Here is a 17,265-nt window from a genome sequence, read left to right as displayed (position 1 = left end):
AAAATGAACCACCTTATACAAGAAACATGAGTTCTTTATCTTTAGATGAAACTGCAGGAAGAGAACTATGGATTTAAAATAATATATACCATTGGGTGAGCTTCCCAGGTGGTGCAGTGGCAAAGAATCCACCCACTAATGCAGGAGACATAAAAGACACTTCCATCTCTGGATCAGGAAGATCCCTTGGAGTAGGAAATGGCAACCCACTCTAGTAGTCTTCCCTGGAAAATCCTATGGACAGAGTAACTGGTGGGCTACAGCTCAGGGGGTCACAAAGAGTTGCACGTGACTGAGCGACTGAACACATACACACATACCCCTATGCGCTCCATTCAAAACTTGTCAACCATTAAAAGAAACAGACTGCAGAAAATGAAATAGTTTAAAACTATCAGATAGTTTAAGTGTTAGTAAGTAAATTTCTTAGTATCAAACGTATTTTTCTTTAGGAAAGCATTAACTAAATTATTCATTTCAAGTACAAACTAATTTGACAGCCAACATACATGGAAAGAAAAACTGTTACCACATTTCAGACCTTCCATTATTTGCTCCCATTCTAAATACTCACCACTACTGCTCAATACTTCTCCACTACATCAGATCAATTCATAAACTTAATTATTAAGTTCATAATCTGCCCTTGATTCTATCAAGGTCATTCCTAGCTTCACTCACAAGGCTCCCCTCTACAGAATTGCCTCTTCTGTAACAAATGGAATGATCTCATCTTTCAAGGATCAATTCAAGTTTCCTTCTTGGTTCAGTTCAGTTTAGTTCAGTCGCTCAGTCGTGTCCGACTCTTTGTGACCCCATGAATTGCAGCACGCCAGGCCTCCCTGTCCATCACCAACTCCTGGAGTTCACCCAAACTCATGTGCATCGAGTCAGTGATGCCATCGGTGATGCCATCCAGCTGTCTCATCCTCTGTCATCCCCTTATTCTTCTGCCCCCAATCCCTCCCAGTAGCATCCTTCTTGTTTGAACTCTGGCTAATTTAAGTTTCTCCATTGGCTCAAAGAAGCAACAGTTAGACCCAGACAAGGGACTGGTTCAAAACTGGGAAAGGAGTATGACAAGGCTGTATATTGTTATGCTTCTTATTTAACTTATATGCAGAGTACATCATGCAAAATGCTGGGCTAGAGGAATCATAAGCTGGAATCAAGATTGTCAGGAGAAGTATCAACAATCTCAGATATGCAGATGATATCACCCTAATGGCAGAAAGCGAAGAAGAACTAAAGAGCTTCTTGATAAAGGTGAAAGAGGACATCATGGCATCCTCATGATCATGCAGATCATGGCATCCAGTCCCATTACTTCATGGCAAATAGATGGGGAAAAAATGGATATAGTGACAGACTTTATTTTCTTGGGCTGCAAAATCACTGCAGACAGTGACTGCAGCCATGAAATTAAAAGATGCTTGTTCCTTAGAAGATTGGTATGACAAACCTAGACAGCATATTAAAAAGGAGAGACATCACGTTGCCAAGAAAGGTCTGTACAGTCAAAGCTATGGTTTTTTCAGTAGTCATGTTCAGATGTGAGAGTTGGACCATAAAGAAGTCTGAGCACTGAAGAACTGATGCTTTTGAACTGTGGTGTTGGAGAAGACTCCTGAGAGTCCCTTGGACTGCAAGGAGATCAAACCAGTCAATCCTTAAGGAGATCAGTCCTGAACATTCATTGGAAGGACAAATGCTAAGGCTGAAACTCCAATACTTTGGCCACCTAACATGAAGAGTCAACTCATTGGAAAAGACCCTGATGCTGAGAAAGGTTGAAGGCAGGAGGCGAAGGGGATGACAGATGAGATGGTTGGATGGCATCACAGACTATAGAGTCTGACCAGCTTCCACCTAAAAGTTTCACTGTGGGTCCCTTATTTTTTCTGGACTGATGACCTCTTTTGTTTCATTAACTTCTATTCTCTACATCCTTCCCCAGTATGCCTCTTGGTACTGTGGGACCTCACCCAGGTAGATTAATACACCCTCTGCTGTACTCTAGGGGCATGTTATCCATACCACATACCTAAGAACTTACTGAGATCACACCTGATTGTACCATTTACTCTTTAATGTTTGTTAAGACATTCCTCTCCAGACGGACTCTCAGCAGTGTGAGAACCAGGAGAAGCACCTGCAACTCTTCTAGCTTTGTGACAGGAAGGTCCACAGAAACACGCAAATACCTGCCCTCGATCCTGAAGAACGAGCAAGCCAGGCTCATGTCACTTCCTTTCACGCTTGAATTTCCCTATTCTTTCATTACTATGCAAGTTTATTTAACCTGTCTCTGATCTTCTCTTCTGAGCCCCATATTAAGGCTCTACAACAGTGGAACAGTTTACCCCCCACCTCGGAATTTCACAGCATGATAAAGGGAGCAGCCATATCTACACGTAAGAGTGCAAAGGCTCAAAACAAGTGCAACAGTAAAATTATATGAGTTTCGGATCTCTACAAGAGTGCTGTCCAACAGGGTAACCACAAGTAACAAGTGGATATTTAAATTTAAATTAATCAAAATTCAATGTTTCTTTTCTAAATTTTAACAAAATATTTTTCTTTTGTAATTATACATCTTTATAATTTTATAATTTTCTTTTATAAATTTTAACACACAAAGGATGTTTAACATATGAAAAGTATACCTGTTTCTTTCTGATGTACATTACCCTTTGTAATAAAAAAACTAGAAATATGCAGCAATATAAAACTGCATTTACTCTATATGGTTTTCTGAATCATGAAAATTGAAACTTCTTTCTCTTGCCTTTCTTTATGTACAATTACATATTTCTTTATGTACAGATATGTCAGGGAATACCAACACAAGGATCATCATACTTTAAATCCTTTACTTAATGCACACAGCAATATATTTTAACACATAGTAACAAGGCCAAAAAATTAGTCTCAGAACTAAACTATTTAATTTTCTTGTATGTAGGATACTAAGTAACTAGAAGCTTTAGTGCCTACAATACAATAATTTCCCACTAAAAATATTTATCTTTACCAAAGAAACCAAAGTATTCAGTAAATAACATCATACTGATAGCTGTTACAGATTTGAGACAGAAGGTTTACATTCTCTGAAAATGGAGACAGTTATCATTGGAAAGAAGTAATTTTCTTATATTTTGTCTCTAGATACATGAGAAATTGTTTCAGATTAATAGCAGTATTTTTCCCAAATTGTTATGGCATAGAACTTTTTGTAGTCTTCTAAACAGTAACCTGGAGAAGGCAATGGCACCCCACTCCAGTACTCTTGCCTGGAAAATCCCATGGATGGAGGAGCCTGGTGGGCTGCAGTCCATGGGGTCGTGAAGAGTCGGACAGGACTGAGCGACTTCACTTTCACTTTTCACTTTCATGCATTGGAGAAAGAAATGGCAACCCACTCCAGTGTTCTTGCCTGGAGAATCCCAGGGACAGGAAGCCTGGTGGGCTGCTGTCTATGGGGTCGCACAGAGTCAGACACGACTGAAGTGACTTAGCAAAGAGCAACCTGATTTTACAAATAATTAGTTTTCATTCATATATTATTCCTTTTATGCCTAAATATCAAATTACTCTATTTTAAAAGCAAAATTTGAGACTCTATGTTATACTGTAACTGACTTAATATTTGAATAGGATTTTTTAAATTAATCTTGGCAATTCAAACAGCAATTTATATTTTATTTTAAAAAGACTGGGAGACATATTTTAAAATACATTGGCAGCACTTTATAATTCTAGGACTTTTCAGCTCATGTATAAATTGAGCTATATATGCTCTATTCACCTTGTGCAGAAAATATGTATTTCTCTGTTAAAAGCAATTACTCTATTTTCAACGTACTCTACTTTTATTGTTAACCTTGCCTTCAAAGTCAAAGCTTTAAGTACAGGCAAAGTTAACTTCACAACCAAATAATTATAATACATTTTAATATATCAATAAGCCAAAATCAAGCTACAGTATGAATGACAATACACAAAGGAGAAAGTCTCCCAACCACGGGGGAACACTGAGTCTTCCAGAGAGGCTCTCAGAAAAATGACACCAGCTTTGGACGGGCTGTGAATGCACTGGGAAGTAATAGCTTGCCCTTCAAAAATATCAAGTTAGTATGCACCTGAAAACATTAATAGCTATTTTCTTCCAGGGCATTTTTCATTAATATTTCATTCATTTCAACCACTTCAGAAAGAACAGCAAAATGGCCTAAAATTAGAGGTCATTTTCAACAAATATTTCTTTAATAAGCAATATTATCATAAAAGTTATGAATCCTGAATGATCATTTACACATAAATAATAAAAGACATATCCTAACATATATGGCAGTACCTAAAGAGGTAAAGAATAGTAACATCCTACCTTTCACTTTGACTTCTTATTGGAAAACAACCTGGAAAAATTGCTTCTAAGAGGTAAAAGTATGCACATCTATGAGGAAAATTCCGTTTAAAAGAAACATGCACCTCACTAATATGTTCAACCTACCAAAGAGGATGTTTCCATGACTTCCAGGATGTGCCGTATTGGTGATTCCCTCATCCTGACTACAGGCAGCCCCAGTAAAGCTACCACAGACCACAGCTACAGCACGGCCTGTCACCCCAGCCTCTCCCTTCCTTTCTGGCTCTGGACATTGCTATGAAGCCCACTCCCTTAGCCATATACTGCTAAGGCAGCAGTCCCTGTGTAGGCAGCCTCCCTTAGGTCAGGGTCCCCAGCCAGCACCAGCAGAAGGTAAGCAGTGGGAGAGCCAGCAAGGCTTCATCTGTCTTTACAGCCACTCCCCAGGGCTCGAGTTACCACCTGAGCTCAGGGCTCCCACTGACTCTGTATTACAGTGAGCTGTTTAATCTTCTCACTACATACCACAATATAATAATAATAGAAATAAACTGCACAACACATGTAATCATGTGAATCATGAATCATCCCCAAACCACTGCCTTCCCTCCATCCGTGGAAAAACTGTCTTCCATGACCAGTCCCTGGTGCCAAAAACGTTGAAGACCGCTGCCTTATATCACTCTTTGATTCTCTTTACATGAATATTCATTCATCCTTGGAGGTTTTAAAAAATACCCTTTAATCTTTCAGACTTTAATTCCTTATGTATTTTCACAGTCCTGAACATAACTTTGAGAACATAGCAACCATGTAATAAACATATCAAAGAAATGTTTGATATCTTTATGTATATATACAAAAACTCAGAAAAACCAAAGCATTTAAGCAGCACTATCTAGTAAAATACAACAGAAGCAGTACATACGTGTTGTCCAACATGGGAGTCATTAGCCACATGTGCCTCCTGAGCACTTGAAATGTTGCCTTTTTTCATTAAATTTTAATTAATAGCCATAAGATAGCTACTGTAGTGAACAGCATAGGAAAGAAAACACAGAGTCACCTGCATTGCATATCTTCCTGACATAACTATGGAAGAGAAAGAGAGAAAAGGCAGGAAAAGGCAAGACAGGAAGACTACAAGAATGTACATCTCCAAGGAAAACGTTTACTTCTCTTGCCCATTTCAGAAATTATCACTGTGACTATCACTGTAAATCTGCACATATTGCTGATTTTTCTAAGGCTGGTTTTTTCTTAAGAAACTTTATATTTCACGTCTTTAATTTAAAATTCTGAAACATCATGAGAATGAAAACAAACTAGAGCATGTTATTAATAAGAATATTATCCACCCTCCCTCACTTCTACAGGGGGAGAGGTCTTCTTCTATATTTCCCAGAAAACAACATTAAGGCTTACTTCTGGCCACTCCTTTCATCTCCTTATTAGAATATTCCCCAAGAAGAACTGATTTATCAACCTGATGAAGTACACAAAACACACACGCACAGGACTCTGGCCGGCAGCTTCCTGGTCTTTCTAGCTACGGCAACACGGTAAATGATTCAGTGGAAAGAAGTTAAGAAGTACATTTCACCTTCAAGTCCCAGTTTTGTTTTTCACTCTATTTTCCAGCAGTACAGCTGATTTTGTTCCTTGCTCTTTTTCTGTATCTATTTTTTTTAACATAGTTCAGAAAACAAAAGTAAAAATGAAGTGTAATTAGTATTGCCGTAAAACCCAGTATTTTGCACATGTCAAAGAGGACAGCAGCTGCATTACAGGAAATTGAATAAATGGTAAAAGGTCTCTTTTTTGTGGGATTTAGGGATGAGTCATAAAGAAGGTTCTTGAGAGGCCAAACAAAAGAAAGATACTAAAAAAGGACTAAAGTAAATGCAGGACCTGAGAGAATGAAAAAAATTTTGACAGGAAAGCCTGCCTCAAACTTCATTTGCTCTGGGGCCAACATAAAGCCCTGGAAACCCAACATCTCCTTTGTGGGAGCTGAGCAGAGCGAATGAGACAAGAATTACAGCCTCAAGCCACCATCAAGCCTGAGACACACAAGGCTCTCAGAAGGCCACACCTTCAGTAGGAAAGAGACCAGCAATAGACAATCCAATAAAGAGGGACATCAAGGCAAATGTCTTCTGATAATTCATAACCCAACCTTGCATATGTATGTGGAGGGAAAAAGAAATCAATTTATTTTAAGGCAGCCCTCGGTCACTATGCACTCAGTAATAGAAAAACAAAAATTTCATTAGACTAATCATTTAGATTAATTCAAAATATCTTCAAAATAAATCTCAAAGAAGAAGCTCCAAGGACTAGGAGGACACATTCTAAACTTAAAAACACACAGACAATCAAGAAACAAGTAAAGCAGGAAAAAAAAAAACCTCCAGGAGTAGGCCTAGGAAACCTTTATTTGCTGGAATTACAGTCAAAGAATATAAAATATGTAATATATTTAGAGAAATAATAAATAGGACAAAAGTAACAAAGCAAAAATTATGAATAAAGATACAGTTTACAGTTCAGTTCAGCTGCGCAGTCATGTCCGATTCTTTGTGACCCCCATGGACTGCAGCATGCCAGGCCTCCCTGTCCATCACCAACTCCCAGAGTTCACTCAAACTCATGTCCATTGAGTCGGAGAGGCCATCCAACCATCTATCTCATCCTCTGTCGTCACCTTTTCCACCCTCCTTCAATCTTTCCCAGCATCAGGGTCTTTTCCAATGAGTCAGTTATTCGCATCAGGTGGCCAAAGTATTAGGCATTTTAGCTTCAGTATCAGTCCTTCCAGTGAATATTCAGGACTGATCTCCTTTAGAAAGGACTGGTTGGATCTCCTTGCAGTCCAAAGGATTCTCAAGAGTCTTCTCCAACATCACAGTTCAAAAGCAACAATTCTTCGGCACTTAGCTTTCTTTACAGTCTAACTCTCACATCCATAGATGACTACTGGAAAAACCATAGCTTTGACTAGACGGACCTTTGTTGGCCAAGTAAAGTCTCTGCTTTTTAATATGCTGTCTAGGTTGGTCATTGCTTTTCTTCCAAGGAGCAAGCGTCTAGGGATGAAATTATAATGGAGTGGAAATTTAATATACAACATACAAATTAAACAGCAGATTAGACAATGGAAAAGAAAATAATTAGGAAACTAGAATATATTAACAGTACAGAGAAACAAACAGACAAAACTTCAAAGAGGTTAGGAAATAACACTACATGGAGTAAGAACGTAGAAAACATACAAAATGGGGAGGGCAGTCAATACTCAAAGAGTCAATGACTGATATTTTCACAGAATTTATTAAAGACACCATTCAACCCAGGAAACCCAAAAAAATCCCTAGTAAAAATAAAGAAGAAAAAAATCCACCTTGACACACAGGACAAACTAGAGAACATCAAAAACAAGATATAATAAAGCCAGAGAGAAAAGGCAGATTACCTAGAACAGAACGAGTTTTAGAGAAAGAACCTGCCTCTCAAAAAAGCAATGTAACAAAGAAGAAAAACGGTATCAATATCCTCAATTGACTAAGAAAAGATCAAATAATTTCATGCCCTTAGGAAAACTATTGTTCAAACAAGTAAAGGCAAAGAAATTCACTTTCAAACAAAAGAGAGCTTTACCACTGAAGTACTCTCACTAGGGAAATATAATGATATATTTGAAACAAAAATAAAGTTAGAAAAAAAGAATGATGAACCAAAACCAAATGATAAGTATGTGTATATAAACACATATAAATATTTATCTGCAGCATATATTAGTGGTGCGTGTGTGCATGCTACATCTCTTCAGTTGTGTACAACTCTGTGGGATCCCTCGGACTGTATCCCGCTAGGCTCCTCTGCCTGTAGGATTCTCCAGGCAAGAATACTGGAGTGGGTTGCCATGCCCTCATCCAGGGGATGTTCCAGAAGCAGGGATCGAACCCGTGTCTCTTGCACTGGCAGGCAGGTTCTTTACCAGTAGCATCACCTGGGAAGTATCTCAGTAGAAAAGACAGCTAATTTACAATATGAAAAAAGAAAAAATTAAAACATCACACAGAACTAGCATACAAATTAAGAGAAGATGATTGGTGTTGATGTATTTTAGGTTCAGAAGAAAAGATATTGCTTTCTTCTGTTCCTTAAAGTACATGCAAGCAGTTTCCTTTCTAAGTATGTGGATGTTAAACTTCTCTTCTATTTAAGATCAAAAAGAAAGTCTTCCAAATTAGTAAAAGAAGAAAAATAAAACGAGAAATTTTAAATCTATTAAAAGAATCTGAGCAAGAAGAAGAAAAAAAATACAGAGAAGAATAGGGGAATTACGAACAGAAGGAGGAAGAAGAGGACCACGGAAAAAGCAGCATAAGCTGAAATTCTGAAGGGAAACATCATATAAATTCCAATATATTTCTAAACTGATATGAATTACAAAGTCAACACAGGATTATCAGACAAGATTTTTTTTAAAAAAGTATTCATATACTACTTAAAGGAATGCTTTAAATAGGAATAGTAAAGGAAAGATTATACCCATTTGAAATCAGAGTTCCAAAGAACAGCAAGGAGAGATAAGAAAGCCTTCCTCAGCTATCAGTGAAAGAAACACAGGAAAACAACAGACTGGGGAAGACCAGAGATTTCTTCAAGGAAATCAGAGATACCAAGGGAACTTTCCATGCAAAGATGGGCTCGATAAAGGACAGAAATGGTATGGACCTGACAGAAGCAGAAGATATTAAGAAGAGGTGGCAAGATTACACAGAAGAACTATACAAAAAAGATCTTTATGACCCAGATAATCATGGTGTGATCACTCACCTAGAGCCGGAAATCCTGGAATGAGAAGCCAAGTGGGCCTTAGGAAGCATCATTACAAACAAAGCTAGTGGATATGAAATTCTAGTTGAGCTGTTTCAAATCCTAAAAGATAATGCTGTGAAAGTGCTGCACTCAATGCCAGCAAACTAGGAAAATTCAGCAATGGCCACAGGACTGGGAAAGGTCAGTTTTCATTCCAATCCCAAAGAAAGGCAATGCCAGAGAATGCTCAAACTACTGCACAATTGCATTCATCTCACACTCGTAAAGTAATGTTCAAAGTTCTCCAAGCCAGGCTTCAACAATGTGAACCATGAACTTCCAGAAGTTCAAGCTGGATTTAGAAAAGGCAGACGAATCAAAGATGAAATTGCCAGCATCCACTGGATCATCAAAAAAGCAACAGAGTTCCAGAAAAACATCTACTTCTGCTTTACTGACTATGCCAACGCCTTTGACTGTGTGGATCACAACATACTGTGGAAAATTCTTCAAGAGATGGGACTACCAGACCACCTGATCTGTCTCCTCAGAAATGTGCATGCAGGTCAAGAACCAACAGTTAGAACTGGACTGGTTCTAACAGACTAGAACAGGCTGGTTCCAAATCCGGAAAGGAGTATTGTCAAGGCTGTATATTGTCACCCTGCTTATTTAATTTATATGCAGAGTACATCATGAGAAAAACTGGGCTGGATGAAGCACAAGCTGGAATTAAGATTGCTGGGAGAAAAATGTCAATAACCTCAGATATGCCGATGATACCACCCTTATGGCATAAAGTGAAGAACTAGAGAGCCTCTTGCTGAAAGTGAAAGAGGAGAGTGAAAAAGTTGGCTTAAAGCTCAACATTCAGAAAACTAAGGTCAAGGCATCTGGTCCCAACACTTCATGGCAAATAGATGGGGAAACACTAGAAACAGTGACAGACTTTATTTGGGGAGGCTCCAAAATCAATGCAGATGCTGGCTGCAGCCATGAAATAAAAGATGCTTGCTCTTTGGAAGAAAACTTATGACCAACCTAGACAGCATATTAAAAAGCAGAGACATTACTTTGCCAACAAAGGTCCATCTAATTAAAGCTATGGTTTTTCCAGCAGTTATGTATGGATGTGAGAGTTGGACTATAAAGAAAGCTGAGCACCAAAGAATTGATGCTTTTGAACTGTGGTGTTGGGAAGACCTGGTCTGAAGGAGATCCAACCAATCCATCCTAAAGGAGAGCAGTCCTGCGTGTTCATTGGAAGGACTGAAACTCCAATACTTTGGCCACCTGACTCGAAGAGCTGAGTCATTGGAAAAGGCCCTGAAGGTGGGAAAGACTGAAGGTGGGAGAAGGGGACGACCGAGGATGAGACGATTGGATGGCATCACCGACTCAATGGACATGGGTTTGGGTAGACTCTGGGAGTTGGCAATGGACAGGGAGGCCTGGTGTGCTGTGGTCCACAGGGTCACAAAGAGTCAGACACGATAGAGCAACTGAACTGAACTGATAGCATTTAAAATATAAGAAAAAGGTATGAAAAATGCTTGTTATGAAATGTGAGTAGCTGTACACAACAGCTATAAATACATAAAAACTGAGAGGAAAATGAAAGTCTTCAAAGAAAACACAGAAGATGATGCCATTTAAGTACTTAATTTTAGATCATTTTAGATCAAAAGATCTAAAAACCAAGAAGAATATCAGGGATACATACATGATTATCTACAATGCAAAGAAAGAAATGATAAATCCAAAATTCAAGTGATCTGAATTGAGGAGGGGGGCATGGAAGCTTCAAAGTCATAGGCAACATTCTGCAGGTTAGCCTCATCAGTAGCCTCATCAGTGAAAAGTGGGTATTTGTGTCACTGTAGCCTTTCTAATGTTAAACATTTTATACAAATAATTTTTATAATAAGTCAAGCTATCAGTAACTTCAAATTTGGGTCTTGACTTCTTTTCTTCAGATCAGGCTGACAAGAAGGAATATAGTGATCTCATCACTCACCACAAGCTCTTCCATCTCTGTTCTCACACATGCGGCGCACGGCACAAAACATTCAGCAATTCCAAAAGTAAGTTCTCCTACCAGTTTTGTGTTTTCAAGCCCAGAAATGCAGAAAACCTACATTCCAAACATACTGATTAAATGGAATAATGACACACACAGACTGCTTACCTGCTTTTCAGTAAACATGTGCTTACTCAGTCATCTGACTCTTTGCAACCCCATGGACTGCAGCCCGCCAGACTCCTCTGTCCATGGGATTCTCCAGGCAAGAACACTGGAGTGGGTTGCCATGCCCTCCTCCAGGGGATCTTCCCAACCCAGGGATCAAACCAGGTCTCCCTCATTGCTGGCAGATTCTTTACCAGCTGAGCTACCAACTTACATCTTATGAAAAATTTTCCTAAAGTGATTTTCTCAAAGTTTCAGTTATTAACTTAATCAAACCTAGTTCCAAAATCTTGTTACAAATCTTCTAACCAAATGGTATCTTGTAAAATAGTAACAGTAAACTTCAAAATGTACACATTAACTGTGAATAAAAGAAACTAATGCCTAAAAGTCACAAAACACAAAGATCCAAGAAGACTGCTGTTCCTGAGACAGAAGTCTTTTTCTTGACAGCCACGTCAAACTGGGCAAATGAAGATGCATTCTATAATTTGCTACTTGCAAAGATGAGTACGGACTAAAATGCACATCAATCATAATGATACTAGTATCTACTTTTTACATCTTTACATCCATATATTTGAAAGTGTAAAGATAGTTGTTGACTCATCTTTTAGTGGACATCAACTAAAACGTTACAAAGGAACTGTCTTTAAGCTCAAAATTGTACTTAAGAATGTTGAATAATCAATAAAACTTCAAACAGAAGAACTATGTGATCTTCAAATCAACTCTTCATAAAACAAAGCAAATAATTTGGTATTTTAAACACTAGTTTACACTTAATTCCCTATCCAGATAGTCAAAGGATAACATATTTCATAATCACTAGGCAGAGTTTCAGAGGTTGATGAATGGCTCTAAAATATTGCATATCAGGGATGGGGCGCCAGGGTGGGGCGGGGGGTTTGCTCCTAATTTTTCCTTGATTTTTGATTTAAATAAATCTTGATCGAAAACCATTATTAATCAGTTCACTTGCTTACTTTACTTTTCAACTGTATTCACAGACATTAAAAAATTTAACTCTGATTTTCTCAGTAATACTACAGATCTAATAATAATCTCAAAAGCTTACAAAAAGTTAGAATTCCTTCTCTCTTGAAATTTAATCACATAATGTATTAAAAAGAAAATATGAAAAATTGATTTTATCGGCTAACTGCATCATAACTGCAAAGTCCAAAGATTTGATCAGAGACACAGATTCACATTGCACATGTTCAGCTCAGTTTCTCCTCTCATTGGAGCACTGGGCACAGAAATGTTCCTGAGTACCTCAGTTTCCTTCTACATGAAGCACCATGATTTCAGAAACATTTCCCTAATAATATGGTTTTCTATTCTTTCCAGTCAAAAATACTATTTCATAGGAAACAAATACTTGTGACTTCCTGATAATATATTCTAGAACTGGCCAGTCTCAAGGAAATAATTCCACAAACTTTTATTTTTGAAACAAGATTCAAATGAAACATACAGCATCATCTCCCAGTGCCTTTAGGTAGAATCACAGGAAATACTAAATCCATTGTAATATGCTTGAATTCACACAGACAGTCCTCTCACAGCTTTTTTCTCTAACATGTTCAAATACTCAAAATAAGAAGATGAGGTAATGGCAGAGTCTACTTCTAATTACATTGAAATTCTGTGATTATCTCCAGTGTCAGGTGGCTGGAGATAAACTGAAAATGAGTATAGTTCCTCAGTTGACCCCAACATATCCTTTTCCTACATTTAAACTCGACAGGAACAGGGCCTGGACCTACTCTGCTGTTTATTCAAGCCACACATCTAAGATGGTACTTAGAAAACAGCAGGTGCTCATCAACATTTTTTAAATGAAAACATTTAACAGTACAGATTAAACTGGAAACCAGAACTCTTCATATATGACTACACCTGTCAAATAAATATTAAGACATGAAGTCCCTGGTCTCACGCCCACCGTTAATTTACACCCTAGCTGCTGCTGCTGCTGCTGCTAAGTCGCTTCAGTCATGTCCGACCCTGTGTGACCCCATAGAGGGCAGCCCCCCAGGCTCCTCTGTCCACAGGATTCCCCAGGCAAGAGTACTGGAGTGGGTTGCCATTTCCTTCTCCTTATACCCTAGAGAATAGACTAAAATGGTAAAATATGGAAAAATAAAGATAAAGTTGAAATAATAGAGATTCTTTGCTCACTCTTCATACTCCTTAGTTAAACCTCACTCTCATGTCTCTCAGCAGGTAGGGTCTTTTTATTTTAAAAATTATACTGTCAAGGATTTTTATCTTACTGTAGCCAAAATTAAGAAATATCCAGAATATCAGAATATCAAAAAAATTATTTTACATATCATTAACCTCCAAATATAGTTTGTCATTCTGGCCCTCTGGCCCTTTATCTACATTTTATACACACATACACATATATATGCATATAGAGAGAAGACTAGAATATATTTTTATATATATATATATATTTACATAGAAATAAGCATTCATTTATTATACAAATAAGAAATCAAAACTAACCTACCTTCAACTCTTACAGCTTGGAAATTCTATGACTGCTCATTTTATAACAACCCCTATTTAAAATTTTTCAAGACTATGCTGGGCTAAAAAGTCTAAAAATTGGTTTATCAAGGAACCTACTGTAGTATGGCTAGATACAGGGCACCTAGTGAAATCTGGATTTCTGAAAATAACAAATAATTTCTTAGTGTAAGTATGTCTAAAATCCAGATTTTGCCAGGCATCCTATATATTTATTTGCTAAACTTCACAACACTAACCTATGGGCTCCTATAAAGATACCCCTTCCAATAAAAGAAAAAAACCAGTTATTGGCATTTCTTGCTATGTCAAACAGGAATGAGCCAGTATATACACAATGCCAAAATTCAGAGTGAAACTCAACCACATTAAATCAATAGTTTCTGATCATGATTAATTCTCTTTTGAAAAATAGCTTAAGTTTTTTAAAATTCTAAGGGAAAAAAGGCATGATTTTTTTAAAGCTATATATTACTCAGTAATAAACACAATAAGTATATTGAGACTATATTTCCACACGCATATAAATATTATGTATTCAATTGTTGCCTTGAAAAATTGTTGAGATAGACCAGTTATTTATTCACAGGCACCATGAAGTATAAAAGTGACAAATCATAGCATCTGTTTAATTCAGTAACATGCCCTCATGTTCAGATAGACAAATTACCTCACAGGATTACTTGTCAAAGACACGCGGAGGGACTCCAGGTACGTGAAGAGTCTCTCATCCGCAGACCCCATCTTCAGTTCATAGATGAATTCCTGAGGTGAGATCTGTCGATTACTCTTAAGACTTCCCTGAAAAATAAGTTAAAAAAACTGAATTCATGCTGTGTGAAGATTATTAAAATAGTTACAACTGCATTAATCGCACCTTTCACATTAACAGCAATATTTCGAGAGAATGATTTCCTTACTTCTGCCCATAAATCTATAAATTCATAATCCATGGTATCCATGAAACATAGCAACATATCATCAACAGGTTTTCAAATTATAAAATAATGGCCTTGTCAAATCCAGACTATCACAGAAAACGAAGGAAATATCCAAAAATATACCAATGTGTTTTAGGAACATGCAAAATAAAACCAAACCTCAATATAAGAATAACTCCATTAAAATAAATATTCTAAGCAATACAGAAAAAGTTGTAAATCATTAAGCACCTAGTTCAAGGCATTACAGACACAGAGATTATCAATACCTAAGTCTGGAAGGAGAAACCCAAGCAAAAAAAAAAAACAGTACTTTTCAGTGCAGTCTAATTCCTCTAGTGCTAATTCACGTCTAACTCTGCAACCCCATGGACTCCTCCCACCAGTCTCCTCTGTCCATGGAAATCTCCAGGCAAGAACACTGGACTGAGTAGCCATTCCCTTCTCCAGGGGATTCTTCCTGACCCAGGAATCAAACCTGGATCTCCTGCATTGCAGGTAGATTCTTTACCATCTGAGACACAAGGGAAGCTCCTAATTTCTCTAACATGACACCAAAGGCTCAAAGGAAGAAGAGCCAACTTGGCAGAGAGAAAAGGGAAGAAGCAAAGGGAAAAGTAAAGAAGAGTTAAGGAGGCAAAAACTTAGTCAAGAATACCTTTCAGACAAAAATATAACACATGAGCACACCCCCAAAAAATATACGAAAGCACATACAATTGAAAATGAGAGGCCAGGTCATAGAGCAGTAGAGCACGACTCCACAAACAGCTCATCACACCAGCAGCAATATGAAACTCAGATGAGAAGAGCTGGCGTTCACTCATTATTCAACACACGTTAATTCCCTAGTAAGTGCCAGTCAATGTCCTAAGTGCTGAAAAAAGACCAGTGAACAAGAGACAAAAATCGCTACCTGCACAGAACTTTACTCTCCACAGGAAGGGTAAAGAAAGACAGACAGTAACTGAAAAGTAATTATAATACATCCAAATGTAGATAGTGTTAAGTGCTACAGAGGAAAAAAAAAGTAATAGGAGGAATAAGCACATAGGAAGTGGGGTGAATTTCAAACAGGGTGGTCAAAGAAGTCTCCCAGAGAAGACTCTTAAGGACTCAAACTTGAATGTTAGAATCAAAGTCTGAAGGATGTGAGAGCTTGAACCTTGTAGAAGTCTGGAAAGAGATCTGTGATGGAGAGGACTGTAGGCCTTATAGGCCACCAAAGAACTTGGACTTCCACTCTGAGATCCGAAGCATCAGAAGCAGAAAGACCTGTTGAACAGGTGTACGTGTATGGTCCAGATGGACCACATGAGAATGTCCATCTAACAGATGGACGTCTAAACATGAGGATGTCCAACCAACAATAAACTTCAGAATTCTATTTAAATTACAGATTATAAATCCAAGGGGAAGGAAAGGATCTGTACATGTCCAAAAGTAGATTCGTTGGGATGGTAGGAAATTAGATGTATTTTTCCCATTTCTTTTTCATTTTTTTGCTACACTGTTGCACAAGGAAACATTCCCATAAAGCAAAACAAATTAGCCCTGGTAAACAGGTGATTTTCATAGTCAGCAAGTCCTAATTTACTAAAGAAAATTTCAGGGCAAAATCTCAAAGAACAAATGATAAAATAAAAATGAAATGGTGAGAAAACTTAAAATATCAGATTTTTAAATTAGTGACTATGCTATCTCTCATTAAAAAGAGAATATATTCAACTTGTACCAGTATATCATTTATCCATCTCTTTGCTTTAAATTATGAATCTGCTTCTTATTCAACACAGAAAATTTGGAAAACAGAAAAACAAAGAAAAAGTGTCTAAAAATAACTATTAGTTTGATATTTCTATGTCTTAAGTATTTTTTCTCCTACATTATATATAATATATAAACTTTCATACTTATAAAAATATATGATATTTTATCAGTGAGTAATATTTAAAGAACATAGTCCAGTATTAACACTTAATTCCCAAAGAAAATTATTTTCTTTCTGCCTACAGACTGTTATTAACACGCTGTGCTGTGTGCTGTGCTTAGCTGCTCAGTTGCATCCTACTCTTTGTGACCCCACGGACTGTCATCTGCCAGGCTCCTCTGTCCATGGGGATTCTCCAGGCAAGAATACTGGAGTGGACTGCCATGTCTTTTTCCATGATTAACATACTACCACTTACCTAATTTACACCATTATTAATGAGCATTTAGTTTGATTGTATCGTAAATTTTTTCAAGGTTCTGATGTAGGCTGCCAGGCCAATAATTTTATCCAAATATATATCAACAGAGGTTAAACTAGATAATCTTTTGTAGTCCTTTCTGAATTTATTATTGAAAAGAATTACAACTTTGGTAGAATCAAAATAAACCAAGACTGAATAGAT

The 17,265-nt window shown here is 37.4% G+C and overlaps 1 protein-coding gene across 1 annotated transcript in view; it reads right to left on the bottom strand.

Moving 5' to 3' along the window:
- DIAPH3 (diaphanous related formin 3) overlaps window positions 1-17,265 on the bottom strand; it is a 565,391-nt gene that overhangs the window by 417,779 nt on the left and 130,347 nt on the right. Inside the window, 1 exon segment of the mRNA XM_070799979.1 lies at window positions 14,599-14,729. Within this exon segment, the coding sequence (XP_070656080.1) occupies window positions 14,599-14,729 (131 nt within the window).

Source organism: Bos indicus, chromosome 12, assembly GCF_029378745.1.
Source record: "Bos indicus isolate NIAB-ARS_2022 breed Sahiwal x Tharparkar chromosome 12, NIAB-ARS_B.indTharparkar_mat_pri_1.0, whole genome shotgun sequence".
NCBI lineage: Eukaryota > Metazoa > Chordata > Mammalia > Artiodactyla > Bovidae > Bos > Bos indicus.
The sequence above is the reverse complement of the archived record's forward strand: the minus strand, read 5'-3'. Positions and strand labels throughout refer to the sequence as shown.